Source organism: Gopherus flavomarginatus, chromosome 5, assembly GCF_025201925.1.
Source record: "Gopherus flavomarginatus isolate rGopFla2 chromosome 5, rGopFla2.mat.asm, whole genome shotgun sequence".
NCBI lineage: Eukaryota > Metazoa > Chordata > Testudines > Testudinidae > Gopherus > Gopherus flavomarginatus.
In genome coordinates this window covers 117,144,418-117,172,416 of record NC_066621.1, presented here as the reverse complement: position 1 = coordinate 117,172,416, position 27,999 = coordinate 117,144,418, and the positions used below count along the sequence as shown (strand labels likewise).

The following is a 27,999-nucleotide window of genomic DNA, read 5'->3' as shown; positions in this document are numbered from 1 at the left end:
AGAGAACAGACTCCCTCCCACGGACACACCTGTACATGTGCCCGCTCTCATGACACCCCTCCCAGCCACATCTGCACATGATGACTGCACACACAGTCACGGCAGCACCTGCACAGTCACGCGCACACATAGCCACACGCCATGGACATGTGGCACTGACGCACGACGAAAGGAAACGAACAGTCATCTGGAGGCTATGGGGCTCCAAAGCCCAGAGGATGCAGCGCAGCTCCGTGCAGTCTCAGAGGAAGGGAAAGTGGGAGGGAGGGTGTGAGTTGGGGAGGGACTTGGGAGGAGCCCTCGGCTCATGAAACAGAGCTGCAAAGCAGGCAGGGCAGCATTCACATGGCTGGAGAGCAGCCCACAGGAGCAGGAGGTGTAGAGGGGCCCCACAGCAACCAGTGCAGGAGCAGGCAAGGAACCAGTGTGCTAGGGATTGAGCAAGGCAGAGGTGGTGTCAGTGTCCCAGGACTAAGAGAGCTTGGACTTGCATCTCAGCTATCGACGTCCCTTGTCTCTGAGTACCCCTCATCCCAGGCCACCTCGAGGGCTCTGTAACACTGGCCTCCTGTCTCCTGACCACTGACCACCACAGCCTCTCCCAGGGCTAAGCTGCTGTGACTGGATCCACGGGTGCTGTGTTTGGGACGCTCGGGTCCTGGACTGTGGCCAGCGTCAGGGCTCCCAGGAGTGCCCCAGCCAGGGGATCTCTGCATTTCCCCAGCTCTGGAATCTCTTACAGGGGGCCAGTATGTTTGTTTCAGCTGGGACACAGGACTCTTCACTGGGGCAAAACTGAGGAGGCAAAACCAGCGATGCAGCTTCTCAGCAGTTTCCTGAAGCTTCTTGTGGCGCTTGTGCTGCAGGCATCACACACTCAGGTGAGGGACCTCCCAGCTTCTAGTCCCCCCCTCCCCAACGTATCCTCCACATAATGGATCTGCGGGAGCAGAGAGGGGCACTGGCAGTGAAAGAGTCCTTAGGGATCCTACTGTAATGGTCCCAAGCCCCATTAGCCCCCTTGCATCACTGTGGGGCTAGAGCATTGCTAAGGAATCATTCCTGTTGTGTATTTTGCAGGTCAGGTACAGTGGGGGGATCAGTCTGAAGCTGTTCTTGGGTTTCCCCACCGCTACCCATCCCTGGTGTCTGAGCTCCGATAGACCCTTTGTTCCTCGGTCCCTCCCTTAGCAGAGAAACGGGGCTGACTGGGGTACTGCTAGGCTGGCTGGCGATGGAAGGGATGATGGGGAGGGCAGAAGATCAGTATCTCTGGTGCTCTCTGAGGATAAGGCTGGCTCCAGCTACTTTCCAGGAAAAATAAACTCCCAGGAAACATCTTGTGAGAAGAGAGGAAGTGCCCTTATTGTAGGGAAGCTGCAGTGGGGCTGCAGCTTCCAGACAGTCCAACAAGTGCTCATTTAGCTGAAAGTATCTAGAGAGGATTCATTACCTGCCTCCAGGCCCAGGCCCCAGGAGAGCAGCCCAGCAGGTGCAGAACAGGGCAGCTTTGTGAACTCTGATCCCCAGGAACCCTCCTATACTTGGCAAACCCCATGGAAGAGCCCCCGGCTCTTGGGAGAAAAAGCAGAGAGTTTCCCGTCTACTGAAAGTCAAGTGGGAGAATCACCTTCCCAGAGCCCCTACAAGGGCCGTACCTGCCATGTGCGCTGTGTCCCAGGGAATGCGCTGTGACCAGCATGGCAGCAGAGTATTACTGCACTGAAACAGGGGTGTGACATGATGCAGGGACACTATCTGGGCTTCAGTGAATGAGGTCTTAACAGTGACCCCCTCCCTTGTACAGCTTCTCAGGGAAAGTCTGTCCAAGTAGCTGGTTGGGTACCCAGGGCTGGCAGGAAGCCAAGCCCTGCCCAAGAGACGGTGGGGAGATATTATCCCATTTTTAAGCTTATATTAATTTGCTTTGATTTTGGGTTATAAACATTTTCCATTGAAGAAAAGTCCAGCCCTGCTGACACCCCTGTGTTTTGCTTCTGCTGAGTGTCTGTCAGCTGAACAGGGCTACTCTCCTGCAGGCTGCAGCCAGCCCACTTTGTGCTGTGATCCCATCACAGTGGGGCAGCCTTGGCCAGCATTTAGATGGCAGAGCCCCACCAAGGGAAACCCAGGGCATGCAATGGAGGAATTAGGATTTATACAGCACCCCAGGTGCACATGGCACTTCACAGCTAAGTACACATGGCCTCTGCATGTGTCTAATAGGGGCAGATGACAACATGCTATGAGCCGGTGGGAGGGAATCAGATGGGGCTCTGACAGCATCATGATGGCTAGGGAAAGGAGGAGGGGTGCTGGGGAGCTCTCCTTTGGGGTGTTGTGCTCCATTCTGGGTCAGTAGTGACCCCAGGCCCCAGTGTGGCAGGATAGGGGCCGAGGTGATAGGTGTTGTGTGGATGAGATGTAAACTGAAGTGCTGACCATGTGCAGTCATTAGATCCCCTGGCAAGTTGGATAAGAGCTGGGCTGTCAGCCTGGGTGTCTTCTACCTCCTGCAGTTTGAAGTTACACAAAGTCTTCACCTTCACACAACCTCCTCAGCTGTTGTTTAGTGAATGATGTCCCACCTAGCCCCTCTCCTGGCACTCAGGGCAGGGTTGGTCCCTGTTGTGTTGCACTAGTCTACAGTAGTTGTAAACTTGTTTAACTTCATTGCTGGACACTGTTACACAGCTAGCGCATTACACCCAGAGGTGGCTGCATTAAGTGGTGAGTGAAATGATCCCTTGTGGATCTAAAGTACTTTGGGACTCTTCAGAATGTAAAATGGAAAGGCCGGATGGTGCAGGGGACTGGCTGTGCAGGCTAGCATTACAACAGCTATAAACATGCTAGATAATACTTAGTCCTGCCATGAGTGCAGGGGATTGGACTAGAAGACCTCTTGAGGTTCCCCTCTAGGCCTATGATCCTATGCTATTTATTATCATTGTTATTTACTAGCTCAGTTGCCTTCCTGCTTCTCCATGTATACCAGCAAGTGCCCCAAATGCTCCACAACAGACCTGAGCTGGAAGGGCTGAGTGCCCTGTGGGTGGGTGGGTGATGCAGGCAGATGGGTGAGAATGGGGGGGTTACACCCCAAGAGTTTGCTGCATTGTGCTCACTCCCTGCTGCCTCTTCCTAAAGGGCCTGGGCCTCACCTCTCTATTTCTCTCCGTAGCAGTGGGACAGGTTCAGCAGAAACAGCACCTCAGAAGGGCAAGGTGAGTTTGCAGCTGCTTCTCCTGGCTGTGTGTGAGAATATTAGATTCCCTGTGGGCTCCGGAATTCTCTCTCCTCTCCTCCCTGCCCAGGAGCTTGGGGATCCCCTCTGTCCTCCAATCCCCGAGGAGGAGACAGCTGCGGGGGAGGGGACTGGAGGCTCCAGAGGGAGGTGATGGGACATAGCCTATGGGGAGTCAGACTGGGACTATCATCAGCCCCTGCCTCCCCTGGAAGTTAGATCCCCCAAGACTCCCACATTAATGCACCCTCCAGAAGGTGCTTATCCAGCCCTCCTTCAGAGCCACTGAGCTCTAACAGGGCAGGCCCCCGGGATCAGAGCTGGGCAGAATTCTTCAGGTGAAATTTTTTTTTTAAAGAAAACTTCAACTCCAGTTTGACCAAAATGTTTTGTCAATTGGTGTTGAAATTTGCTGAATTAGTTCAGATTAAAAAAAAGCCAACAAGTTTTGTTAGGACATTTACAGGCAAAACATTTTGACTTTTCAGTTAGACTTTTACGTCTGTTTAATTAAAAAAAAAAATTAAAAGGCAAAAAAACTCAACCGCACTGATCTGTTCAATCCCGGGGTGGGCGGGGTTGGGGTTGGGTTGTTTTTACTCTTTTGGAACTGCGGCTGCCTGATAAATTCCAAATTGAGCTCTGAGGCAGCTTCTCCTCCGACAAGGTTTTGGGTGCTATAAACCCTCATGCTTCAGGACACGAGCCAACATGTAACTATTTGGGGTTAGAAGGAAACTTCCCCTGAGGCCAGCTATCCCATAACTGCTACCAACAGACTTTCTTCCTTTGATCTATCTGGCACTGGTCAGTGTGGAGATAGGGTAGTGATCTCGCTGGATTGCTGGCTGATCCGGGAGGACAGCTCCTATGATGAACATTATTTTTTGGCATGTCTCAAATCAGGACACCATCCCCCTGCCTTGTCCAAATGACATAACACTTTCCAGAAAAATTCAACCACCACCACAGGCCTCACTCCCTAGTTTTAAGGCTGAACAGAGTTGCTTGGTGATTTTTAGATGGGGGTCAGCATTGGGCTTCTAGAAGAAACTGGCCTGTTGTCTTAACTATGGAGTGGTGCCACATTTCTCCAGATCTAATGGAGATTTTTATCAGTGTCTGGAGATGAAAAATAGCCTGACTCCAGTGCAGCGCATGACAGATGGGACAGGAAAAGAGCAGCAGATGGGACAGCTCAAAGAGGAGAAAACTAATCTGTTAGCCTGGAGGGAGAGTCATAACGCTGGGAGCTGCCTGCAGCTTTTGGGGCGCACAGCAGGGCTTGCTCTGATGCTTCTGCCAGGTACATGGCACGCCTCCCACACTCTGCCCTCACTCAGGCAGTAACTCCACTGTTTAGTGAGGGCTTGAGGGAGCAGGCCAGCAGGTATCTTCTGGGCATGAACTTATAGGGCCTCCCCTCCACCTCTGGGTCTCTTCCAGTCCTGCCCTTCCAGGAGGTTTGGGGCCGCAGCTTCTGTCGGCCCTTGGAGATGCTGGTGGATATTGTGTCCGAGTACCCCAGTGAGGTGGAGCACATGTTCAGCCCTTCCTGCATCTCCCTGCAACGCTGCACTGGCTGCTGCGGAGACGAGACACTGCAGTGTGTCCCTGTGGAGACGGCCAATGTCACCATGCAGGTAAGAGCCAGGTGGGCTCAGCTCATAGCGCAGGGACTCAGGTTCCTCTCCTGGTAGCTAAGATAACAATGTCAGGGCATAACACAAACATGGGAAATTAAGGCATGGAGAAGTTAGCTGACTTCCCCAGGGCACAGTGAGTGAATCAGTATCAGAGCCAGCAGCAGAAGTCAGCAGTCATTCCTGACATTCCATCGAACCCCAAGGCAGGCTCTTTCCCCACATCCATGCTTCGCCCTTGGAGGTGTGTGGGCTGGGACAATGCCCCCCTCGATGGCTCTTTGCTGTTCTCCCTTTTATGTCTTGTCTTTTTTGCTGAAAGGTCTCATCTTGGACCTTACAGTTACAAACACAGGGAGCCCGACACTGCGTGTATCCATGTGGATGTGTGAGATGAGAGCGGTTTGTTGTCCCTGTGATGTGTGGTGCCCCCTGGTGTGGTGGCGTGCGGTGGACACTGCCCTGAAGTTGCAGCAAAATGAATCCTTGGGTCTCTGGTTCTGTTTTTTTCTCTGCCCCTCTCATCATAACCAGAGGTGTCTTTTTGGGGATGCTGGGCCATCTACCCATCACCATTTATAGCTAGTAACTGCATTGGCATCCTGAGAGCCCTGTTCCTCTGGGACATCAGAAGCCTGTGGGGATGGAGAGGATGAGGGCGGTGCTGAGGCAGGCTGGCAGGAGAACAGGAGAAGCAAAACAATGTTTTCAGGATCTGCTGGACCCAGGCTGTGGGGACTACACATTCTTTGGGTGGGAAATCTCGGGGTGCATGGATGGACCATGACACTTCTCTCCTTTCCAACAGCCTCAGGAGGCTGCACTCTTACTTCACAGCCCTCCCCCAGCACCACCTAAGGTGCCTGAGATCAGCACACAGCCCTGGCAAGGAGCAGAGGGGAGGGGAATGATGAATCAGCTTTGCCATGGAGGTGTAGGGAATTACTTTTGTTCCTTTTCAGCTCCTGAAGATGAAGCCAGTGGGGCAGGTGCCCTATGTGGAACTGTCCTTTACAGAGCACAGGCAGTGCGCGTGCAGGTATGGACCATCACCGCTCATTCTTCTCCACCATGCAGGGAGTCGCCAAGAGCAGGAGAGACCCCAGGGTGTGTCACCTCTTACAGTGAAGGCCTCAAACCCTTCCACAACCCAGGGGTTGGCAGGCCACCATGGACCCCTTGCTAAGTGGCTCTCCAGCACCATCTAGTGGCCTCTCACGGACATATAGAGGCTGTTCCAGAACCACATTGTTTCCCAGCTTGCTCAGAAGCTCTGACTGCTGAAGAATGAGTCAGGCCCAGATTTTCAAAAGTGGCCTCTGGTTTTGGATGCCTCAATGTTAGGGGTTCAAACTGAGAGACCAGAGGCCTGATTTAGAGAGGTGTGGGGCAACTACAGCTCCTGTTGCCATCACTGAAGTTGCGGGTGCTTAGCACCTTGGCAAATCAAGCACGAGGGATGTCAGTTTGGATTTCCAAAACTAGTGGCCACTCTTTTGGCCGTGTCTGACCCTCACTCTAGTTCCTCATCTGTGCTGTGTCCTGGCGTCTCCCCTTATCTCCAGGTGCTACTTTGACTGAGAGAAGCTACACTGCATTAAATATTTTCCGGGTGTGCATTTGTCACAAGTCATTTATGTCATTGGCAAAAGGATGTTTTATCATTGCAAGGGGGAGGAGCCCAAGCGTGGGAGTTCTGGCAGGCAATCTGTCAATTAGGATGTAGTCCCAACCCTGTGGAATCAATGCTATTTCCCTAGCATCCCATCCTCCCCCAGTACCTAGGGGCTCTGCAGATGCCACATATGCAGTGTGATCATTTTACTCACTCCTTTTTCTTCTCCAGGCCTCGACGGGATACACTGAAGTCAGGAAGGTAAGTGCTAGAAGCAGGGATTCTGGAGTTTGGGACTCTCAGCCTTGGATCATCTCCCATCCATTCAGACACTTCTTTTTCCCCTTTCCTTTTGAAGGAGGAGACCCAAGGGCCGAGGCAAGAGGAAACGAGAGAAGCAGCGACCTAAAGGCTGTGATCTGTGAGTGAGCGTTAATCCAGGAGGAGGGGTCAGGGCAGTGTCTCTTTTCAGAGGTTCCTCCAGCTCTTTGGCTGCAGCTTGCTGCAAAAGTGGGGTTTAGGGACAACGCACCAGCACCCGGAGTGAAACTGCTGCATCCCAACACACAGGGGCTGATACAGACCCGGGCCTGTCTCTGCCACCTTTTCTGTGGATCTCAAAGTACTTTTCAAACGTTCATTAAACCCTCCTGATCCCTGACTCTCGCACTGCCCCACTGGGAGGGGACAGTGTCATTAACGCCACTTCACAGGTGGGAAAACTGAGGCACAGAGAAGCATGGACTTGCCCAAGATCACCCAGAGAATCAGGAGTAGAGCTGGGAATAAAACCCCGAGCTGTTAGCTCCCAGTCCCCCTCTTCTAATCCCTCATCCTGTCTCTGTGTTATGCTCTCTTTGCAGATGTGCCATTCCACGCAGGTAGTCATCTCAGCAGGAGAGGGCAGCACCACTGTGCCCATACTTATTACCAAGTCCTCTAACCACCTGTATGTATGTGCCAATTGCATTCTTGACTGAACCCTGTGGGACTTGTGGCTATTTGCACCTATGAACTGTGACCCTCCAAGCAGACAAGAAGTGGTGAGGTGAGCAACAGGATGGGAGCATGGGCCCTTTTGCCGGAGAGGATAACCTGGACTCTTGCTTGGCCACCTGCAGGAATACAGCTCCAGGACCAGGGAAACTCAGATGCAAGAGAGGCAGTCACCCCTTAGGCTGATCTGCCCCACCTTAAGAGCCTTCCCAGGAATCTCTGCACAGTTCACATTAGTGGTTAAAGGACCCAGGGACCAGATTCAAGGCTGAAAATCCTCATAATGAGGCTCAACAGGTCCACAGCTTTGCATTCAACACTCAGCCAGAGGCCAGTGGGGAACAAGCTTGGCCAAACGTGGGAATGTTTTGTGGCCCCTGCAGCTGAAGGAGTATTCCAAAGTGCTGAGGGTGCAGCAGGACAGCACAGAACCTCAGGCAGGTGCCAGCCCAGAGACTGCTGCACTGGGAACATTCCCTGTTGTTGTCACCAACAGGAGTCTTGTGTTGCCACCTCCACCTTTGCAGAGCAACCCTCCCCTGAGCTGCCAGCTGGTGGAGGGGACCACACAGTCATGAAGGAAGGAAACCTGTCCCTGGTGGGGAGTCCAGTGTGGTGTCTGTCCAGCTCCCTGCACAGGAAAGATGTGGAGAAGCTGCAGTGAGCGGGGATGGGGGCTGGCCTGGGACCTATCTGCTTTGGAGTTCCCTGGGTGGGATGGGATAGAGAATCCCAGGTCAACTGTATCACAGAGGGAATCATGACACCCCAGCACCTGGGCTGTAGCACGGTTCCTGGGGCTGCTCTCCTGGCTGCAGTGCAGCAATTTTCAAGCCAAGTCTTTCTGAATAAAACCTTACCCTAGAGAAATCCAGAAGCCAGCTATGAGAATGCATTTGTCTCATTTCCCCAACACCTGTTCTTATCTGCTGCCCTCTGAGAAGCACCATTCTCCATGTGCTTCTGGGACTGGAGCTTCCTCACAGCCTGTGCCTCTCCCTTGTTCTCTACAGCATGTCCTGCCAGTGCTCCTGCCAAGTTCCCAGCCTTTCCTTTTCCACCTGCTGGACCTGGAGTTGCTAGAAGCTCCTTTAAGGGCCTGGAGGGCTCCATTTGGGTTAACCTGAGACCCCTTGTTACTCTGTTCAGTAAGAAACCTCAACAGAGCTGATGGCCCCCAGATGGTACAGCCCAGAAATGTAGCATGGCCACCCCAAAAGCTACAAATGCACCCATCTCCAGACAGTTCCAGCCTGAAGGAAGGTCAACCTCTGCCTCTCTGACCTGCAGCCTCAGTGGAAGGGGAGCCTGGCAGATAAGGCCATGCAGAAGCTGCCTTCCCAGGGAACTGTGGGATGCATACCCATAAGTCATAGCACTTAACTGAATGCTGTCCCAGTGTAGCTGCAGGGCAATTGAACAACCCATAGACACACAAACGTGGATGCAAGTGTAGATGCAAACCATCCTGTTAGCTTTAATTGAGCTATGCAACCCCAGCTAGGAACAGTCGCCCTCACTCGGTAGTGCAGAAAGGCCTATGGGAGTTTGGGCAGCACTCCCTGTCCTGAGCTGAAATCCTCAGTCACCTCCCAGGCAGCTCACACATTTCAACTTTTCTGAGACTCTAAACCATGGGGGGCCTGAGTGCTGCAGCCAGATGTCTCCCTTGGGCCAGGTTGTGTTCTCCCCCATTCTCCATCACCTTCCCAGCTCTGAAATTAACTCTAAATCCCTTACCAAAGGGTGACATGCTCCACTTTCTCCTCTGATCTTCCCTGACCTCCTTCTCCACATATGCCACCTCTCTCTTTACCTCCCCACCTCCTTCCTGGTGATCAGTCACTGGAGGCCTTCACCCTTGCCCTACAGCCCCTCCGCACTGGCTGTGCTGGTGCAAAGGGGCTATAAGGCAGGTGTAAGCCCCTCCCTCCCCCCTCAGGGAATACCTTGGCACAGAAGATTGTCTGTGGGAGCCTCAGAGACAGCTCTGTACCTGCTCCCCCGCCCCCTTGGAAACACCCAGCACAGGCGACACTCAAGAGCAGGCTGAGAATAGGAGGGCAGAAGCTGGGTTGTTGTGTCTTAGAGCTCTAAATGCCATTAAGAACATGGTGAAACCACACGGGCACAGTTGGAGTCCGAATAACCATGTTTGACCCAATTCCTATACACCACAGTTGTCTCAAGACTCCAGCTATTCACCATTGTGGCCGGGCCCATATGGGTCTTGGAAACCAGAGCACACCCTGAGGGATGAATCTGGGTCCATGTTTTCTCCCCTCCAATATGCTGTTACCTCAGAGTTCAAACATAGGAATCACCGCACAAGAGCAGAGCAGTGATCCACCTACTGCAGCGTCTGGCCTCTCACAGTGGCCAGAACCAGATGCTTCAGAGGAAGGTGCAAAAATAATACTAATAATTAATAATCCAGCTATGGAATAACCTGCCCACAGGAGAAGTTTCTTTCTGCTCCTGTCAGTTCTGATTTACACCCTGACGCCTGAGGGTCTGTATCCCTTACACAAGTTCTGTCACAGTGTGACGATGGGTGTCCTCATCAGCCTTTTTTCATCCTACTACTTGACAGTGGTACAGTAAATTGGCTTGTCAAGTCCCTCAGTCCCCTGCTTTCTAGTTCCTCCCTCTCCCCCCGCTCTCTGTGCAGGCAGCATGCCCAGCCGCCAAGGCTGCTCAGCGCTAGGGGAGGGGAATTCCCATCTCTGCTCCCTCAATCCCTAGCTGTCCAGCGACTCTGCTTTACATTGCCTGCTGGAGGGCGGCTTGGGATCGCAGGCATTTGGGGCCCTGATGCCGGGGTTGCATGGTGCGTGACACACCCCGGCCATTCCCGGGATGGACGCAGACGGGACAGAGCTGGACAATCCGAGCTTCGTCCGCCACCTGATTTATCAACAGCCCCACGGTCCCCGGGTGTCTCTTTCCCGTGTTGTAGCGAAGAAGTCGCTGCGCCCCCCTGCCCCTCCCACGCCCCGGCTGGCTCCGGGCAGCTCTCCCGCTTCGCCACTTCCAGGGCAATGTTTTGAGCCTGAGACCTTTAATCCAGGCTCTCACCGCCGCCCCGCTGCGCGCCTTCGGGCTCGGCCGTCAGCTCCCCCTCCCGCGCGGGCGCTGCCTCTTTAAGAGCAGCCGGTGGCTGAGCTGCCCCAGGATTGGTGCTTTATTCTAAAGGCCGCGGGATGAGCTCATCTGCAGCCAACCGCAGCGGCTGCTCCGCGCCCGGGGAAACCGGCCCGGCCCCAGCAGCTGGGCGAGGGCAGCGGCTCCATGGGGGCGAGGTGGGTCCCGCACCCCCAGCGAGGGACCAGGCTCCTGACTCCACCAGGTACCGTTCTTCCTCGTGCACGTGATCTGCCCCAGCCCCGTGCCCGAGCCTCTTCCTCTGCCCCGTGGGATCAGGCTGGCTCCCTTGCGGGGCTGGGGCGCCTGTTCCCCTCCCTCTCGCTCCACTCTCCGAGCAGGAGGGTGGATTTGTAGCCAAGTAATGGGGCCCGTTAGTGCTGTTTCACTGCTGCTACCGTCTTCCTAGCAGGGCCCTCCTATGGCCCCAGCGCCAGCTGCCCGGCAGCAGCCTGCCCAGAGCAGCTGGGACTCCAGCAGTATGAGCACAGGTGCTGTTGCTCCCCCCTGGTTTGAAGTGGTTTCCAGCATAGACTATGTTTACAGTTCGGTTCAATGGCTCTCAGCACCCCCACTATACAAATTGTTCCAGCGTTGCCCCTGAATGTGAGCTTCCTCACAGCAGTGCCCTGCCAGCACCAAGCCCTGCAAACTGTAGTCCCATGCATTTGTGACTGGTTCTGTTAACCTGAGGCAGCTCCAGGCAGAGGGGGGCAAGTAGGAGCAAATGCTTGTTGTGACCAGTGTTGGTCTGTATCTCCTGGATTATTAGCCTGTTCAACCACAGTGGAATCCACATGAAAGACCCCAGTGCCCTGACTGTTCCATCCATAGATACCCTTTGTTACATCTCCTCTGGAGGGATGATCAACCCTGATCCTAAACGTGGAGGCCCTGGGGTGAGAGCTTTGGCTCATGATTGTACTCTCCTGCAGTTTGCAGCTGCTGATCCATTTCCTGCTTGGTCGCAGTTGGTGTCAGCAGTGATAAGAGACCAGAAATAGCCTTTCACTTTTCCTTTACGGCAGCAGTGGTGCCCCAGCACAGCTCTGCAAATGTTCCTGCTTCCGCTTTCCCTGCTATTTCAATCCTTGACACCCCCACTCAGCTCTGCTAATGCCCTGCTTTTCCAGTCCTGGTCCCCTAAATAGCTCTGCCAAAGTGCTTCACTCCTTACCAGCTATTCCAGGCTCGGTTTCCTCCACTAGCCAGTCTGCCAATGTGCAAGGCCTGACCTGCACCCCCCTGCTGCCCTCTCAAACTTGCCAGCGGCTTCCCTTCTACTACCCCCAACTCCTCCCCAGTGTTGAGTTGAAGGGCTTTGTTTTGCTTCTCGTCTGCCTTCCCCTCCACCCCCTTTTCCAGGATTGCAGGGACTGAGCTGCTGAGGATGCCCTGAGAGTGGCCAAGCCATGAGCAGAGTCTCCCGTGAGCGCCTGGACTCGGAGTCCTGCTCCCGGGCACTCTCCCAGGCCCGAATGTACCTTGAGCAGATTCGGAGCCGTGTCTCTCCAGGGGGCCCTGATGTGCACGGAACCGGGAAGCGGGATTACCTGGTGGATGCAGCAAAGCAGATCCGCCTGGCACTGGAGCGGGATGTGAGCGAGGACTATGAGGAGGCTTTCAATCACTACAAGAATGGGGTGGATGTGCTGCTCAGCGGCGTGCAGGGTATGGTGGGCTAGGGGCGGGAGCGTAAGGTGCAAAAGATGCAGGGTATATGAGGCTTGGTAGCCTGTGAGGTTCTGGGGTGCATTGAGCCCAGGGGGGTTGACAGCACACGGGGTATGAGTGCTCAGTGGCTGTGTGTGGGGGTTACATAAGGGACTGGGGGTTGGTGGTACAGGGCACTTGGCAGCACGCTGAGATTATGTGCACATTTTGGCAGTATTTAAGGGGCGGAGAATCTGCATGGCTTTACGATGGAGTTCTCTGGGTCTCTATGGTAGCAGCCAGGGATGGTGGAGCTGACACCATGACTATCTGGCATGGAGAGGGAGCAGAGTGGGCAGGATGATTGGCCCATTCCCATCAGCAGCTGTCAAGCAAGAAGGCATGAGGAAAAGGATGATGACTGAAGGCAGGGCTGCAGGGTAGTGACTGGCTGAAGTGGGGAAGATGTGGCATGCAGGGAAATGGCGTTGGGACATGGTGTGAGGATGAGGCGTTATGAGGGGCAGAGCGTCTGGATGAGCCATGTGTGTCATAAACAGATAGCTAAGGGTTAATGTCTCTTTCACCTGAAGCACCTGACCAGAGGACCAATCAGGAAACCGGATTTTTTCAACTTTGGGTGGAGGGAATTGAGTGTCTTTGTCTTTGTTTTCTGGCTGCCTGCTTTCTCTGAGCTTTGGAGAAGTAGTTTCTTTTTTCTAGTCTTCTGTTTCCAAGTGTAAGGACAAAGAGATCAGATAGTAAGTTATATGGTTTCTTTTCTTTGGTATTTGCATGAATATAAGTGCTGGAGTGCTTTGATTTGTATTCTTGTGGAATAAGGCTGTTTATTCAATATTCTTTTAAGCAATTGACCCTGTGTTGTATCATCTTAATACAGAGAAAACATTTGTACTTATTTTTCTTTCTTTTTATATAAAGCTTTCTTTTAAGACCTGTTGGAGTTTTTCTTTACTTCAGGGAAATTGAGTCTGTACTCACCAGGGAATTGGTGGGAGGAAGAAAAGGGGAGATCTGTGTGTTGGATTGCTAGCCTGACTTTGCATTCCCTCTGGGGGAATAGGAAAGTACTTTTTGTTTTCAGGATTGGGAACAGAGAGGGGGAGTCCCTTTGTGTAGTTTCACAGAGCTTGTGTCTGTGTATCTCTTCAGGAGCACCTGGAGGGGGGAAGGGAAAAAGGATTATTTCCCTTTGTTGTGAGACTCAAGGGATTTGGGTCTTGGGGTCCCCAGGGAAGGTTTTTCAGGGGGACCAGAGTGCCCCAAAACACTCTAATTTTTTGGGTGGTGGCAGCAGGTACCAGGTCCAAGCTGGTAACTAAGCTTGAAGGTTTTCATGCTAACCCCCATATTTTGGACGCTAAGGTCCAAATCTGGGACTAAGGTTATTACATGACTTATATTCATGCAAATACCAAAGAAAAGAAACCATATAACTTACTATCTGATCTCTTTGTCCTTACACTTGGAAACAGAAGACTAGAAAAAAGAAACTACTTCTCCAAAGCTCAGAGAAAGCAGGCAGCCAGAAAACAAAGACAAAGACACTCAATTCCCTCCACCCAAAGTTGAAAAAATCCGGTTTCCTGATTGGTCCTCTGGTCAGGTGCTTCAGGTGAAAGAGACATTAACCCTTAGCTATCTGTTTATAACAATGTGACATTGAGACACGTTGGCCAGAGTGTGTTGAGGGCCTGGAATGGTGATTAAAGCTGTGTCCTTCGCAGTCGACCCCAATAAGGAGCGACGTGAGGCTGTGAAGCGGAAGATCACACAGTACCTGAAACGGGCTGAGGAGATCTTTAACTGCCACCTGCAGCGGACTCTGGGGAACGGGAGTTCCACTGCTACGGTGAGGAGGTGGGGCTGGGAAAATGGCTTCATAGGGACCCCCTGATTGCCCTGGCCGGGACCTCAGGATGCAATACTGACAGCACATGCGGTGCTGGTTGGACTCCCTGTGTGGGGCTGACTGGGATTCATGTGGAACAGCTGTGTTGGGGAGAGGTCTAGGACCCACATGGCTACCAATCCCAAACCTTAAACATACAAAGGTGTCAGTAGGGCTATAACACTGGCATCCTGAGCAGGGAAAGGCTGAACAGTGCCCAATGGTGAGAGAGATGTAACTCGGCCTAGTGATGGCTGGCTCCAGATCCTGCATGTCAGCTACTAAATGTCACCAGGGGACAAGGTTTAAAGAAGCTCTTTCTCAGTACCTTCAGTGACCGCTTCCTGGGGCGGCCCTGTCTGGAGCACCCAGAGGAGTGGCTATTCTTGACCTAGATGACACACAGCAGTGGCTTGAAAAGTAACTGTAATGGGGCTGACGTGAGTAATGGGGCTTGTCTGCACTGCATTGTTCTGAAACTCTCTCACCATTGCAGTCCCTCAGATGCAGCTGCTCTCATGGGATGGCAGCTCCTGTCTATGGGTCTGCATGAACGCAGGTCTGGGCTGTGTGTCTCTGCCATGCTCTGGGTGCTGCTGGACAGAGAGGATCTATTTTATGGTGCTGGTCAAGGCAGTGAGGGAGAGGTTTAGGGGCTACTGTGTTGCAGTTGACTCAAAACAAGTTTCTGCAAGGAGATCACCCCTCGGCTCCCAGAGCCCTGCAGGCTCCTTCCTGCACCAGCATAGACCCCAGGCTGCCCTTGTTGGATAAGCTGGGCCCAAACCAAGATTGAGTCCTGCACCAGCTGCAGAATGTTGATGGCATCTATAGGAGGGGTGGTGGCTGAAGGGGAGCTGACGCTACCCAGCTGCAGAGGTGAAGGGCGGAGATGGCTCAGCACAACCATAGCCCATGGCATTATTGGGACTCATGAGGTTTTCTAGGTGGTTTATTTCAGCCTCAGTTTTTCTTGTGGTTTTTCTTGTGATTTTTCTCATTAACAGTGGCTGTGATCCCTTGTTTTCAGAAGTGCTGAAGCCACAGGCTTCCCTCAGTTAAGGTGGACACCATGGCTGCCTCTAGTGAAAATGGCTTCCATTTCTCTTTCTTCCCAATGGGACTGAAGCCAGGCTGTCCTTGGCTAAGATGGCAGCCACAGTCACCCTGTGCAGACCAGACAGGAGGCAGGGGAACGTGGAGGGACAGGGAATGAGACCAGTGGTGTGGGGGTAAAGGGCATGTGAGGAGCTGGGATCCAGATTGGAAGATCAGGTGAATGTGTGAAGCAGTGAGACAGGACGGAGAATGTGGGGAGAGCAGGAAGGGCTACTGTTGGGGGACAGGGGGTGACTTTGGGGACTGGGGAGGTTAGAGAGGGAGAGTATGGGATGCAGCAAATGGAGGGGGAAAAGGAGGGAGTGTGAGAGCAGAAGATTGTGGGGCAAGCAGAGAGAAGAGTGTGGCACAGTGGGTAGGGCACAGTGATAGCCTCGGCTGGGGCAGGAGACAAATGTGGGAGCTGAGTGAACGAGGGGAGTAGAATGGCAAATGTCCCATCTCAAGAGTTAGGAGAGGGTAAGGGCAGTCCCCAGTTCTGTGTCTGCACTTAAGGTTGAGCTTACATCCGCTAGAGGTAGGAGCTTCGCTTAAAGACTCAGAAATCCAGACACTGGCTGAAACCAGAGTCCATTTCTTTTCTTTTCTTTTTCTTTTCTTTTCTTTTTAAAACAGTCACAATTTTGGGTGTGCGTCGCTGATGGTGTCTGAACGTTTAGATTTGGCAGCTTTTCTGGCTCCCTACAGATGAAAAGGGAGACCCCTTCCAGCTGCACCCCTGGACAAGAACATCTCCAGGATCCTCATTCTCATTTCTCACTGCCTCACAGGGCTACAGCAGCCTTCGCTTTCGGCCCATCAGGACGCTCAGCTCAGCTGTGGAGAACCTGAGGCGCTGCAAGGTTGTGGGAGTGATTGAGAAGGTAAGGAGCTGCAGCAGAGTCACAGCAGCCTGGACATCAGGTGCTGAGAGCCCCTTGCATTGTGCATGCCAAGCAGGATTGAGGCTGGTCACCCACACCTCTCCCACCAGGGAAAACCTGAGTGCTAAAGGGAATGGGGTGACTCAGCAAGGGGCAGTCTGAGCTGACCACTGATTGAACGGGCAAGGCCCCAGTGCCTTGGCAGGAGGCCCAGAATGGTATTGGTGTCTCAGGGGGTTCTCTCTCTTCTGAGCTAGTACTGACCCCTGGGTAGTGGGGAGGCATATTGTGCCACTAGGGGCACTGTTGGATGAGAAGTAAAACCGATGTCTTGACCACTTACAGCCATTAAAGGCTCCAAGACCTTTGCAAACAACTCAATGTCTTTGCCTGATTCCAGCCTGCATTGCTACATTTTGCCTCCATAAACTGATGCCCAGTTGCTATGGCAATGGATGCCCTATAGGTTCCATAGACCCCAGCAGAAGTCTGGATGATGGGTGTTCCTTCCATGCACCCTCAGCATGTTGGGGCCTTGGAGGGAAGGCATTAGGTTCCCTCCCCCTGGGCCCCTAAGGAGGGTCAGAATTTTGTGTGACGAGATTAATTCCCTTCTGCCTCCCCCCACCCCACCCCTCTCCACTGGTAAGGCCCAAAGGTGGGATGAAACGTGTTACACAGACCTAAAGGAAGGAACATAAAATATTGATGCGGGAAGCTGAAAATGCTGTGGGATTTCCCCCCCCCCCTTGGTTTAGTGTCACTAACTCTTCCTGTATTCCTTGTCTCCTTATCTCCCTATTCCTGAGGTAACAAATGTTGACTGATTAAAAATGTGGCTGGAGGGCAGGGGTAGCTAGAGACACCAAAATAGTAAGGAAAAGAGGTAACTTTGAGACTAAAATGAGCCAAGTCCCTTGAAATGGGACTTGGGGTGACAGAGTTCACTGTTTCTGATCTGGGCTGTCACCATTGCTTGCAGGTGCAGCTAGTCCAGGATCCAGCCACTAGGGGGACCTTTATACTTAAGGTGGGTGTTTCCTACCCCTGGGCTCCTTCATCTCCCTCTCCTTTGGGGGAACCCTCCAGCAAGGGGTGTCCCATACCAGCCTGAACTGAGGAATATTTCCCATGGGTTCCTCAGCTCTGGTTTGTGCTATTCAGAAGAAATACATTTTATAGTTGTATCCAATGTCCCCCTAAAGTCTCCCTTGTCCTGGCATGACTCCCCCCCACACTTTATCTCCTGCAATCAGAGAGGAATTCAGTCTCCTTGGTCACTCAGACATGAGCTGCCTTCCCACTGTCCCTCTAATGGAACTCAGTCCAATGGAGCTGGTGGAACCCAAGCCATGGATCTGTGTCCAAACATGAACTGGGGCAGAAATTACATGAGTCTGGGAGTTCTCAGTCTGAGTCCCTGGGGCACAGTTAGGAGTGGTTATCACTGCTCATGAAAAGCCCAGAACTGTAATAACAGAGAGCTTGGAGGCTGTGGGGTAAGAATGAGGGGCATCAGCTGGAGCTGTGGGCGTGGGGAGGACTGGAGTAGCTGGAGGGATTGAGGTGGATGGGCAGAGCTCTGTGGGTGGGGGCCAGCCTCAGAATAGCGATGGAGGTTACAGATCAGGAATAACCTGCATTGGCAGAGCTGTGTGGGAGCCCAGGTGTGGAGTAGCAAGGGGTGCTGTGTGAGTGTATTGGTGGGGCTGTCTGAGCAGGGTTTGCCGAGCTCAACAGATGGATAGCTCTAGTCTGTGCGACCCCGGTGGACAGAAGTAGGAATGAGGGGCTTGTCAGAATGGAATAGACCAATAGTCCCTCCCATTCAGTCTTCTGCCCTGGTGGTGGCCAGTCTCCAGGGATTCAGTGACACTCAAAGTTCCCAGCTGTATGTTCTCCATGCAGAGCCTCCCTAAATCCCACGTGGAGACCCGTGAGCGGCAGACCATCATCCCGCATGGAGTCCCCTTCATGGCCAAGCTGCTGCGCTACTATGTGAGCGAAGACTCCATCTTCCTCCACCTCGAGCATGTGCGGGGTGAGTGTGAGCGCCAGGACTCTGCTTCCTTCTTGTCCTATCCTCTGCTTCTCTGACCTTGATCTGGAGTGAGTGTCTCTTGTGCTAGAGCTTTTTGGGACTATGTTTTGCAGTGAGGGTGATTCTGCAGGGCTCAGAGACCCTGCAGCAGGAGCCAGCAAGCAGCATTGCAGGTGTGGAAGAATAGATAAGAGGCTTCTCTATCCTACTGTCTCACCACATGGATCCCAGATTAGGCTGGTGGAGGCCTGGGTATGATGGTGGGGCTCCAGGTTACTGGAAGCAGGGCTGCTGGGCTTATGGAGACCAGAGGGAGGGAATGGAAGCTCATCAAAACATAAAAATTGCTGTACTGATCAGACCATTGATGTGTCTAGTTTAATATCCAGTCTCCCATGGTGGCCAATAGCAAATGTATCTGAGGAAGGTGCAGAAAACCATGTTGTGGACAGATTGTGAAACAACCTTTCAGGGCAAGTTCTCCCTACCCCCTCAGCTGTGTACCCCTCTACCTGCTCTCAGACTCTGCTGCCAGGCATTATTTTGTAGACTTGCATCATGTCCCTCCTATTCACGTCCTCTTTAAACTAAACTCTCTGAACTTGTCAGTCTGGGTCCTGGCCTGGAAGTCCCCCCAGGCCTCCAATCACTTGCCCTTCTGTCTCTGAAGCCCTTCTCTTTAGGCTATATCTGGTCTGTGAGAGAGTGACCAGAGCACGGTGCTCCAGGTGGGAGTGTGCACCACTAACTAAGATAAGAGGGTTCAGAGCCTAGAGAGGGGTGTGTTCTGGTGGTTCCCATGATAGGAGAAGGCAAGAGTATGGGAGAGGTCCTGCAAGATTTCCAGACCCAACAGGACTTCTGGGGAAGATTGAGATCTCATGGTATTTGGCATGAGATTTGGAGCCATGTGCTCAGAGCCACTTCCTGTTGGCTGGTTTCCGGCAGACAGCCCACCCTAGGTCACTGCGGGCTGTGCTAGTTACCGCCCTGGGGCTTGAAAAGAATGTTTTTCCCATTCCACCAGATCGGTGGAGGCTGGCTGGGTTTTTTTTACCTTCCTCGCAGCAAAAGCTAAGGTTTGGGTTTGGGGCAACTGGAAGGCTGGAATTCTTCCATCTCAGAGGTCACAGTTTGGACCCACATGGGAATTGTTTAGTTGTCACAACTTTTGGCAGGTTCCCAGTGCAGGAACTCGCTAATGTAGGCTCTGATCCAAAAAGGTACCATAGTGGTTATCCCAAGGGCATCCCGTTATGAGATAGGGGCATGGTGTCTAACCCCCTGGGGGCAAATGTGAACCAGGGGCCAGGAGACTACTTCAGGGGACCACCCTGCCAATGTGCTTGATGGCAGTGCTGGCTGGGGATGTGCTCTTGCCTCTTGCCTCTGCCCCCGAAAGGGGGAGGGATGCTAGTGGGCAAGTGGAGACATACAAATTCCCTCCTAGTGTGATGATTAGTTCCCCTTGCAGTGGGAACCCCCTAGAATTGGCAAACGATCAATGGGTTGTGAGGGACTATGCTGGGCTGCCCACCGATGGGAAATTTGGATGTAGTTTGACTAATAAAATTGAGGCCTGGCTGAAACCCATAAATACCACATGTCCTTCCCTTCGTCCACACAAGGAAAACACAACCGCATTATCCTACTGCCAGGAATATTTTCAGTTCCACTCCTTAAGCATCCTGACATTTTGTTTGATTGCCCAACAGTGCTGTGCAGAGATTGTCACTCTGTTATCTGTGATGGCGCCTAAGCCTTTCCCCTGTGTGGCTGCAGCTCATTTCTATTTAGCCCCTCATCTGAGTAATTCAGATTGTTCCTTCCAGCGGGCATCATCCTGCTTCGTCAACATTGAATTCCATCTGCCATGATGCTGTCCATTTGCCCATTCGCTCAGGAGTTCCTCAGTCTTTAGTCTCCACTTACGTAGATAATTAGCTGTGAAGGTTGCCACCCCACTGCTCACCCCTCTCCCAGAGTGTTAAGAAGCACAATGGACAGTGCCACTCCTCAGGGTGCTTCTTTCAACTTTTTTTTTTTTTTTTTTTTGCCATGCTGAAAATTTATTTCCTTCGTATCCTTTGTTTTCTGTCAGGGATTAGAAATGGGCTAAGGGACAGAGCTATACTCTCGCCCATGACTATTTTGTTAGTCACTTTTGAGGGGCATTGTAAAAATCCTTTTGTTTTTGAAAGCATGTGTAAACTACATTGGCCTGTTCTCCTTTTCTCCCTCATTATTTTGCCGATCCACTAGATTAGAGGGGCATGATTTTCCTTTGCAGAAGCCCTGCAGTTTGCCCCCATCATGTCATTATCATTTAGACTTGGAAGATAGAGACTGGCTGGGCAACAGGGAGCTGGTTAAGTCTTCCAGATTCTGTGCCACCCCTGCCTCAGCATGAGCTGTAGAGCAGTCTGAGGGGTGCTAACTGATGCTGCTGGCATAAGGGCCCTTAGGGATCAGTATAGCTCTGTCCTTCCTATGCCACCCCTCCCTCCCCCGTCCCCTGTGCTGGAGTGTGATGGCTGGCAGAGGGGTTAGATTGTGTGGTGACTGACTATGCCGGGGAGGAGTTCCCCTCCAGCAGGGGAGTTCTCCTCTGGCTGCAGGGCTCACTGGTCTGCAGTTCCCAGTGTTGTTGTTGTGCCTTTATCACATAAGTGCCACATTTGCTACCCTTGTTACTCATGGAGTAGCTGATTTTAATGTGACTGCAGATTTTTGTTAACTGCTCAGCCACTTCATAGTCAAGCTCCTGCAGAAAACTCCTGGGTGAATGCCATCCGAGCCTGGGGACTCACTGATCTATAATTTATCTGTTTGTTCCTGCACCCCCTCTTTGGGCACTTCAGTGTCTGACAGTGCATCTTCATTGTCATGGGGGCCAGAAAGGCCTTCTGGGGGCACAGAGGAAATGGTCATGGGGCAAGAGGAGAGGTGAAAATGGTCTGAGGTCTGGGAGGGAGACAACTGTTGGGATCAAAGGGGCTGAGGTGGGCCCTGGGAGGAAGAAGAGGTGGAGACAAGCTGCTGATGAGGCCAGAAAGAAGGGGAGAGAGGAACCCACTGTGATTATAGGGCCCAGAGAAGATTCTAGATGATTTTTTTTTCCAGCACGTGAATTTAAGGTGCTCAGCATCTGAGCCTGATGCCTGCTGAGCCCTGAAGGCTGGTGTCAGGGTAGCAGGTGGTTGGTGTGTCTGTTTGTCTGCCAGGGACCTGGAATGGTTTCCACCTCATAATACTTTCTGCCTTCCCTTCACTCTCCAGGGGGGACACTCTGGTCCCATCTCCACTCCCGGCCTCATTTACAGCCAGGTTCCTGTGATGGCCCCAGTAGCCTAATCCCAAAGTCCAACTCAGTGTTGGTGGGCCATGGTGAGGAGCAGCGAGTAGGAACCTGCTTAGGGGCTGGCTCTCAGTCCAGCCAGAGCTCCAGCTTCTGCTTGGAGAATGGCACTGACCTGCCAACCTCTGCAAATCACCACCCACCAGAAATTGCTGACCAGTCGTCCTCTTGGGAGCAGTCACCTGACCACATGGATGCCAGACCAGGGGCTGGCTGCAGGTTCCATACTGGATCTGCCAATGGCTATAAGGGAGTTACTGGGGGGAAGGATTCAAGTGCAACACACACACTGTTTGGTGTCACTGATTCTGTCTTCATGGCAATGGCCAAGGGATGCAGCCATCTGACCAACCAGAGCTTGGCCTTCCAGTCATGTGACTTGTCAACCAGCAGTGATGGTGTCAGCAGTGTATCAGAGAGGGAAGATTCTCAGCAGGACACAAGGCTACTGGCTGATGAAAGGCTGCCCCAGTCTCCTGCTGCAGTCCCAAAGGCTATGGAAGGAGGCCACCTGGTGAAGATGGAACCTCGAGTTTTCCAGGAGTCTGATACTCCCTGGGCTCAGCCCACACGGTCCCCGGTGGCTCCCCCAGGACAAAGGCAGCTGCACCCTGGAACCACCCTGCACAGCTCCAGCAAGTCCTACTGGTGTGACTCTGGGGGGAAAGAGTTGTTGAGGAGCATCTCAAGGGCCCAAGAAGGAGCAGGCCATGGTCAGCATCCAATTGCAGGACAGTGTGGGCCTCCAGCCCATCGCTCTTTCCAAGGGGATGGCCAGGGGACCTGGGATGTGAACGAGGAGCTCATCCGGCTGTGGGCAGCCGAAATGCTCTTGGCTCTGGAGGGACTCCATCAACAGGGAGTGCTGTGCCGAGACCTCAACCCCAGAAACCTGCTGCTAGATGGTGCTGGTAGGTGCTGCTTGAGGCTATAGCATGAGGAAGGGTTTTATCTCCTCAACAGGGGGGCCTGTAGCATCTGATCCACTCCAGGATGGTTTGCCATCTCTCTGTGTTTGTTCTGTGAATCTGAGCATCTCTGATCCAGACCCACCCCTGTGCTCCAGGCCTTAGGGGCCTCTAGAAGACTGCTACAGTCTGCTGTGCGTGAGGCAGAACAGGGCTGCTCAGCAATGTTAGCCACATGGAACACATCCTGTTCCCTGGGGGTTCCTGGCTACTTGGAACACCCCTCTGAGCCTCCATAAGGGAAATTAAGATTAGCTAGGGCAGTCAGGCTAACAGTCCCCAGGGCTAATGGTTTGGGGGCCTTTGATTCTGCAAGTCAGCCTTCCCACCCGTAGTCTGGCAGCCTGAGTTCAGTGCTCTCCAGAGTGCACTGCATGGCCTGACTCTTCTCTCGAGGTGGGTGTGTGTCTGTGTGATAAAAATGTGGGGCAGTTTAGAAACCTACAAAATAAACAGTGAATCATTGCAGGGATCCTTTAAATGAGGAGCTGGGAAAAATGACCCTTTCCCCTTGCCCCTCATCCACTCTTCTTGCTCCATCCAGTTACTTTTGCTTGGATCCCATCCTGCCCAGTCCTTCCACTAGCTGCAGACTTGTCATTCACACTGCCCCTTCCCCAGAAGAGTCTAGTGCCTGCTGTCACTGTGCATGTCAGAATCACATGTTCTGGGGCCTGGTGCTCTGTTGGGGCTCAGAGCAGTGAAAACATTGGAGATCAGCTATGTTTCAGGGCACAGGGGAGGTGCCAGTGGGGCAGCTTTTCCCACCAGGTCCGGTTGCAGGGGACAGGAGCCTGGAGGGATAGGGCCATGGCTTGTGGCACATACTGCAATTACTGGGTGTCTCTTTTTTTTGTCCTGACCTCTCTACCTGCCCCTGGCTCGCACTGTTTCACAGGTCACATCCGTCTCACCTTCTTTGGCCAGTGGACAGAGGTGGAACCACAGTGCTGCAGCCAGGCCCTAGAAGATATGTACAGCGCCCCAGGTAAGGGAACAGTCTACTGCCTTCTCCGATGCCCCCTTGAAACACTGCAAGAGATTTATATCTGCCCAGCAGCATCTCCCTATCTGCCTGATCTCTTCCAAAGGCAGCAACCACCAGCACCTATGGGAGCTTGATGTGTGGTTGCCTTTCAGCATTTCCCCTCTATTTGATCTTGAACTCATTTGGCTTTCTCTGCAGAAGTGGGTGGGATTTCTGAGCTGACTGAGGCCTGTGACTGGTGGAGCTTTGGATCCCTGCTTTATGAGTTACTGACAGGAACAGTGAGTGGCTTTTGTGTCCCATCTTATATCAGGCAGGGGGCAGCATAGTATCAATCCTACTGTTGGTGCCCCAGTGTACATGTGGGGGCTAGGAGGAGTCTGCATCCTGGTACTAGTGTCCTGGGGTGTAGCTTGGGCTCCAGGCTGAGTTGTCACTGGGCACATGACTCCTAGTACTGGAGCCTGGATATCTGGATGCTGCTCCCATGGGATGCTGAGGGCCTGAAGCTGATGAGCCATTGAATTGTGGGAGATGGGCACTGGGGGGCTGAGACTGTTACTCCTGTGATGCTTGGGGAGGGGCAGTGGCAGATGAGGTGTAAGGAGGGCATTCTCTATAACAGTGTCTGCTGCACAGGGTTCTCCTCACTGTCTGCCTGTCTCTCCTGCAGTCGCTGTCCCAGAGCCACCCCTCGGGGATTCACCCTCACACCCAGCTGCACCTTCCAGAGAGGCTCAGCCTGCCTGCTGCATCCCTGCTCACTGAGGTGAGGACACCCAGCTGGCATGAGCAGGGGGACGGGACCATGGCTCTGGAGCAGGGATAAGGAATCTTTGGCTGGAGCCTGCTGGGTGAGGGGTGGGAAGGGCCCTCACTGGGGCTGTGCTGCTGCTCCCCGTCTCATCCCTGTGTCCATTTTCTTCTAGCTACTGCAGTTTGACCCCAAGCAACGCTTGGGCTCTGGAGGAGGCGGAGGCAACAAGCTGAAGAGCCATCCCTTCTTCAGTACTATCCAGTGGAACAAGCTGGTTGGCTAGACTGACCCATGTGGAGCAGCGTGGAGCGAAGGATGGTGTCAGGCAGGGGGCTAACTGCTGATGTGTGGGTGAGGCCCAGGGAGAGACTCAGATCCTGCTGGAGAGGCAGATTATCCACCTAGATCACTGGGACCTGTGATCCTGGGTGGTACTTGCAGCTCTGCCAGTTTCGGGGAGGTCCACTTCTGCAAGGGCTGATAGTGGGGGTCTGGATTGGGTCCAATTTGCAGCCTTGGCTTCTTCCTCCTGGGCTCATTTCCATTTGTGTTGCAGTAGCATTTTCAAGAGATCAGGCCAGACTGGGGTCAAGTCACGTTGTCTCCCTGCCCTCCTTCCCCCAGGTCCTTCCATTCTCACCTTACATCTAACCCAACCCTGGTAAAAGTCACTGACCCCTACAGAGGCAAAGACGACAGTGCCAGTGGGCCTAACTCAGCCACCTTGGCCTACTACCCTCGCTGTCCCATGGGTTCCCTGGGACATTCCTGCCTCTTTTTGCCCACAAGCTCTGTGGGGCTCTCCTTGCTTGGTGTGGGAAGCCAGTCTCTGTAACTATGAATGAGACTCCCCTGCTCACCCAGGGGCCTAGAGGGGCAATATCTCTCTCTGGGACAGGCCCTGTTAGTGTCCCGTTCCTTCTCTGCCCATAGACTCCACCAGCTCCTTGGTTCTCCCTGCCCTTATCAGCTGAGGATCCCATCCCAGTTACTTTCTCCCCATTTCTCTGCTGCTGCCTGAGCTCTTTATGGCTTACTAATGCACTCCCAGTGGCTACCACTAGATGGGGTCTGGGGTTGTGGTCTGTGTGTCTCACTGGCTGCATGTGCACTAGCAGCACCTGCCCATGCTGTCTTGTGAGAGGGGTGGGGAGAAGCCCCCCCCCTCGGTGTGTGAGAGGCTCCCCCTGGGATCTCTGACCTGCTCCGAGTGAATGTCTGAAATCAATAAAACAGCTTCACCCAAGTGGGGGATTGTTTCTGATTTACACACCATGGGGTCCTTGCTCAGATTCCCATCCAGGTAAGGAGCTTGATCCAGGGCTCCTAGGTTGGGTAGAAGGCATTCAGAGGTCACAGGCCTTGGCACCAGCTCTTCTGCCAGACAGGACTATGAGAACTCAAGGCCAGGGTCAGGCTCCAGTTTCAGTGAACACTCAGGCCTGGCCTGAGAAACTGAACTGTGTACAAAGCATTCAGAGGTCACAGGCCTTGGCACCAGCCCCTTCCCCAATCACACATGAGAGCAGGAGACCTCCTGACCAGGCTGGGGCAACCTCCCATCCCCTACGGGCTATGCTTCAAGGTCACTGGATAGGACTTAGGACATTCTGTTTAGGTCTATTTAATCATTACATCAAGGCCTCCCCTGTGTGGGGTATCCTAAGCTTCCTTGCTCCCTTCTCGATTTTCATATGTGTGTAGAAGGGAATTCTGTGCTCCTGTTTTCTGTCTCAGTAAGACTGTGTGGCTCTGGTGTTCTTGTCCCTTGCAGAACAGTGGCTGCACACTGAACCCCCTTCATTTGCCTCCGGGAGGCATTTCCTTCCCCCTCTTCCTTCTGCCTGCTCTGCACCCCCAACCCACACCTGCTACTGCAACCTTGGCACCTTCTCCCTGAGCTCTCCTTTCAGGGAGCTGTTACTGTACTTACAACCAGTGCTCTGTCCCCAAGGTTACTGACTTCCCAATCCGCTGGGCTCTAAGGCTGTGGGCAGGAAGAGGTTGGAGGATGAGGTGAGGGTGACTCACTGTGGAACAAATGCCTGGGACAAGGCCTACATCCGGTGTTTAATTTCTGAGAAACTGGCCAAGTGGCAGGAGCAGGCAAGGTGTTAACCAGCAAGCGCCTTAAACCGCTCTGTAAATGCTGTGCAAGGAGAGAGGAAGGCAAGGCAAGGGGGAAGGTAGGAGCTGTTCCTGGACCTCTGGCAGTTCAAGCCTGTGTTGCAGCAGCCCTGCTGCTATTCCAGTCCTTGGCCCAGTAAGTGAGGGCCAGATGCAGAGGTGGGCTAGGTCCAGCAGGGAGGCCTGGCTACGGAGCTAGGAGCAGCTGGCAAAGGGACTAAGTTGCTTGTTCTGCACCACCTCAAGCTGGGTTTTGGGGCAGCATCTGTCCAGGAACTCCCCAACAGCCTCTGTGGCATAACAGTATCTCCTGCACTAGCCATAGTAGAGCGGAGAGGGAGGTTCCTAAACCCCAGGGAAGAATGAATCCCATTCACAGAGCCACACAGCGTGGGGGTGGATGGGTGGAGGTGGAATGGGTCTTTCTAAAGTAAACAGCTGCTGGTGTGGTAGCTGAGAATAGGGTGGGGGAAGCCATTGGTTCATTTCCCCTTTCATCCTTCTTGGGGCAGCCAAAGAGCTGAACATTGCCACCAGGCCTCCTGCTGCTTTGCATTCTGAAAACATGGCACTTGGCTTGCAAAGGGCTCAGTGGCTGCCATGAGGCTCTTTGCTTGGCTCTCAGGTGCTGCCAGGCTAATGGAAGGGCCAGTCACAGCAGAATGCTAGTGGACTGTGTGCTGCTTATCCTAAGCCCCTCACAGTCATGCTGTAGGGGGTTTATGTTTCCAAGCCCTGTCCCCCAAGGGGCCTGCAGGGCAGAGCAGCAGGTACAGATGGCAGGGAAATCAGTGGAGGTGCCAATGAAGCTGCAGTGCAGCTGGGGTCCCCTTACATATCTGGCAAAGAAAGGCAACCCCCACCCCCCCGACATGCAGGTGACTGGTTCTAGCTGCTACCTAACTCAGGCCCCGCCCCTGCACCTCATGGATTGCCCCCGTCAGCGAGCTGGATGGCTAGGGGAGCTTCCACTCAAGAGCAAGAAATGAAACTTAGTAACTGCCTCTCCTGGCTTGGGCTTTTGGCCAGTATGTGGGGGGACACAGGCCTGGGGGCATGGGAGGCTGCTAAAGAGACAGAGAATGCACGTGTCTGCCTGTCTAGCACAGACATTCCCCCCTGGCTTGTTACTCACCCAGTAGCTGGCCAGTTCTGTGGGGCTGCATTGCCCTCACAGCAGGCAGGGTCACGAGCAGAGCACCATGCCTTGGCGCAGGAGAGGAGCTAGGCAAGAGGGTGAAGAGGACCCATGCAAAAGAAAGCCAGTCCCTCCACCTGAGCACTAGAACTCAAAGTGCTTCTGGCAACAACCTCAGAGAGGGAAGCCCTTCTGCATCTGTGTGCACAAGAGCACCTGCAGCGCAGACAAGCTAGAGCAGCTGGCTTCCAACTTTTTCAGCCACCTCTGAACACAAGGGAACGGGGCTGGTTGGGCACCATCTGTAACTATAAAAGCCCCACTTGGTGAATCAGAGCTAGCAAGGGGTTGGGGTGAGACATGGTCGCTGAAAGCAGTTTTCCCTGGTGAGGCCACTTCCTCACAGCATTTCCCGCTCAGCTGAGGCGCT

The 27,999-nt window shown here is 53.2% G+C and overlaps 2 protein-coding genes across 3 annotated transcripts; both read left to right on the top strand.

Annotated features, from left to right (window-relative positions):
• Nucleotides 1-355: 355 nt before the first annotated feature.
• PGF (placental growth factor) lies at nucleotides 356-8,365 on the top strand. The gene is made up of 7 exons (XM_050955763.1): nucleotides 356-881; nucleotides 3,185-3,227; nucleotides 4,694-4,890; nucleotides 5,853-5,929; nucleotides 6,737-6,766; nucleotides 6,864-6,926; nucleotides 7,369-8,365. Exons 1-7 carry the CDS (start codon nucleotides 816-818, stop codon nucleotides 7,388-7,390), a joined length of 498 nt encoding a protein of 165 aa, XP_050811720.1. The 5' UTR covers nucleotides 356-815; the 3' UTR covers nucleotides 7,391-8,365.
• A 2,359-nt stretch (nucleotides 8,366-10,724) lies between these two features.
• RPS6KL1 (ribosomal protein S6 kinase like 1) lies at nucleotides 10,725-25,550 on the top strand. Of its 2 annotated transcripts, none has more exons than XM_050955688.1 (11): nucleotides 10,725-10,850; nucleotides 12,019-12,316; nucleotides 14,047-14,171; nucleotides 15,989-16,192; nucleotides 17,175-17,222; nucleotides 18,101-18,233; nucleotides 21,513-22,502; nucleotides 23,458-23,547; nucleotides 23,746-23,828; nucleotides 24,221-24,316; nucleotides 24,477-25,550. In XM_050955688.1, the coding sequence occupies exons 2-11, from the start codon at nucleotides 12,058-12,060 to the stop codon at nucleotides 24,585-24,587; spliced, it is 2,139 nt and encodes a 712-aa protein (XP_050811645.1). In that variant the 5' UTR covers nucleotides 10,725-10,850; nucleotides 12,019-12,057; the 3' UTR covers nucleotides 24,588-25,550. The 2 variants fall into 2 exon arrangements, with proteins under 2 accessions (XP_050811645.1, XP_050811646.1); XM_050955689.1 differs by having other exon boundaries at nucleotides 10,727-10,850; nucleotides 16,100-16,192.
• The last annotated feature ends 2,449 nt before the right edge of the window (nucleotides 25,551-27,999 follow it).

What these genes read in the sequence shown, in the direction of transcription:
- PGF (XM_050955763.1), top strand. Translation starts at nt 816, where the DNA reads ATGCAGCTTCTCAGCAGTTTCCTGAAGCTTCTTGTGGCGCTTGTGCTG. An exon ending in CAGCACCTCAGAAGGGCAAG is followed by an intron (nt 3,228 to 4,693) that starts GTGAGTTTGCAG and finishes GGTCTCTTCCAG; the next exon opens with TCCTGCCCTTCCAGGAGGTT. An exon ending in CGGCCAATGTCACCATGCAG is followed by an intron (nt 4,891 to 5,852) that starts GTAAGAGCCAGG and finishes GTTCCTTTTCAG; the next exon opens with CTCCTGAAGATGAAGCCAGT.
- RPS6KL1 (XM_050955688.1), top strand. Translation starts at nt 12,058, where the DNA reads ATGAGCAGAGTCTCCCGTGAGCGCCTGGACTCGGAGTCCTGCTCCCGG. An exon ending in GCTGCTCAGCGGCGTGCAGG is followed by an intron (nt 12,317 to 14,046) that starts GTATGGTGGGCT and finishes TGTCCTTCGCAG; the next exon opens with TCGACCCCAATAAGGAGCGA. An exon ending in GGGGGACCTTTATACTTAAG is followed by an intron (nt 17,223 to 18,100) that starts GTGGGTGTTTCC and finishes TTCTCCATGCAG; the next exon opens with AGCCTCCCTAAATCCCACGT.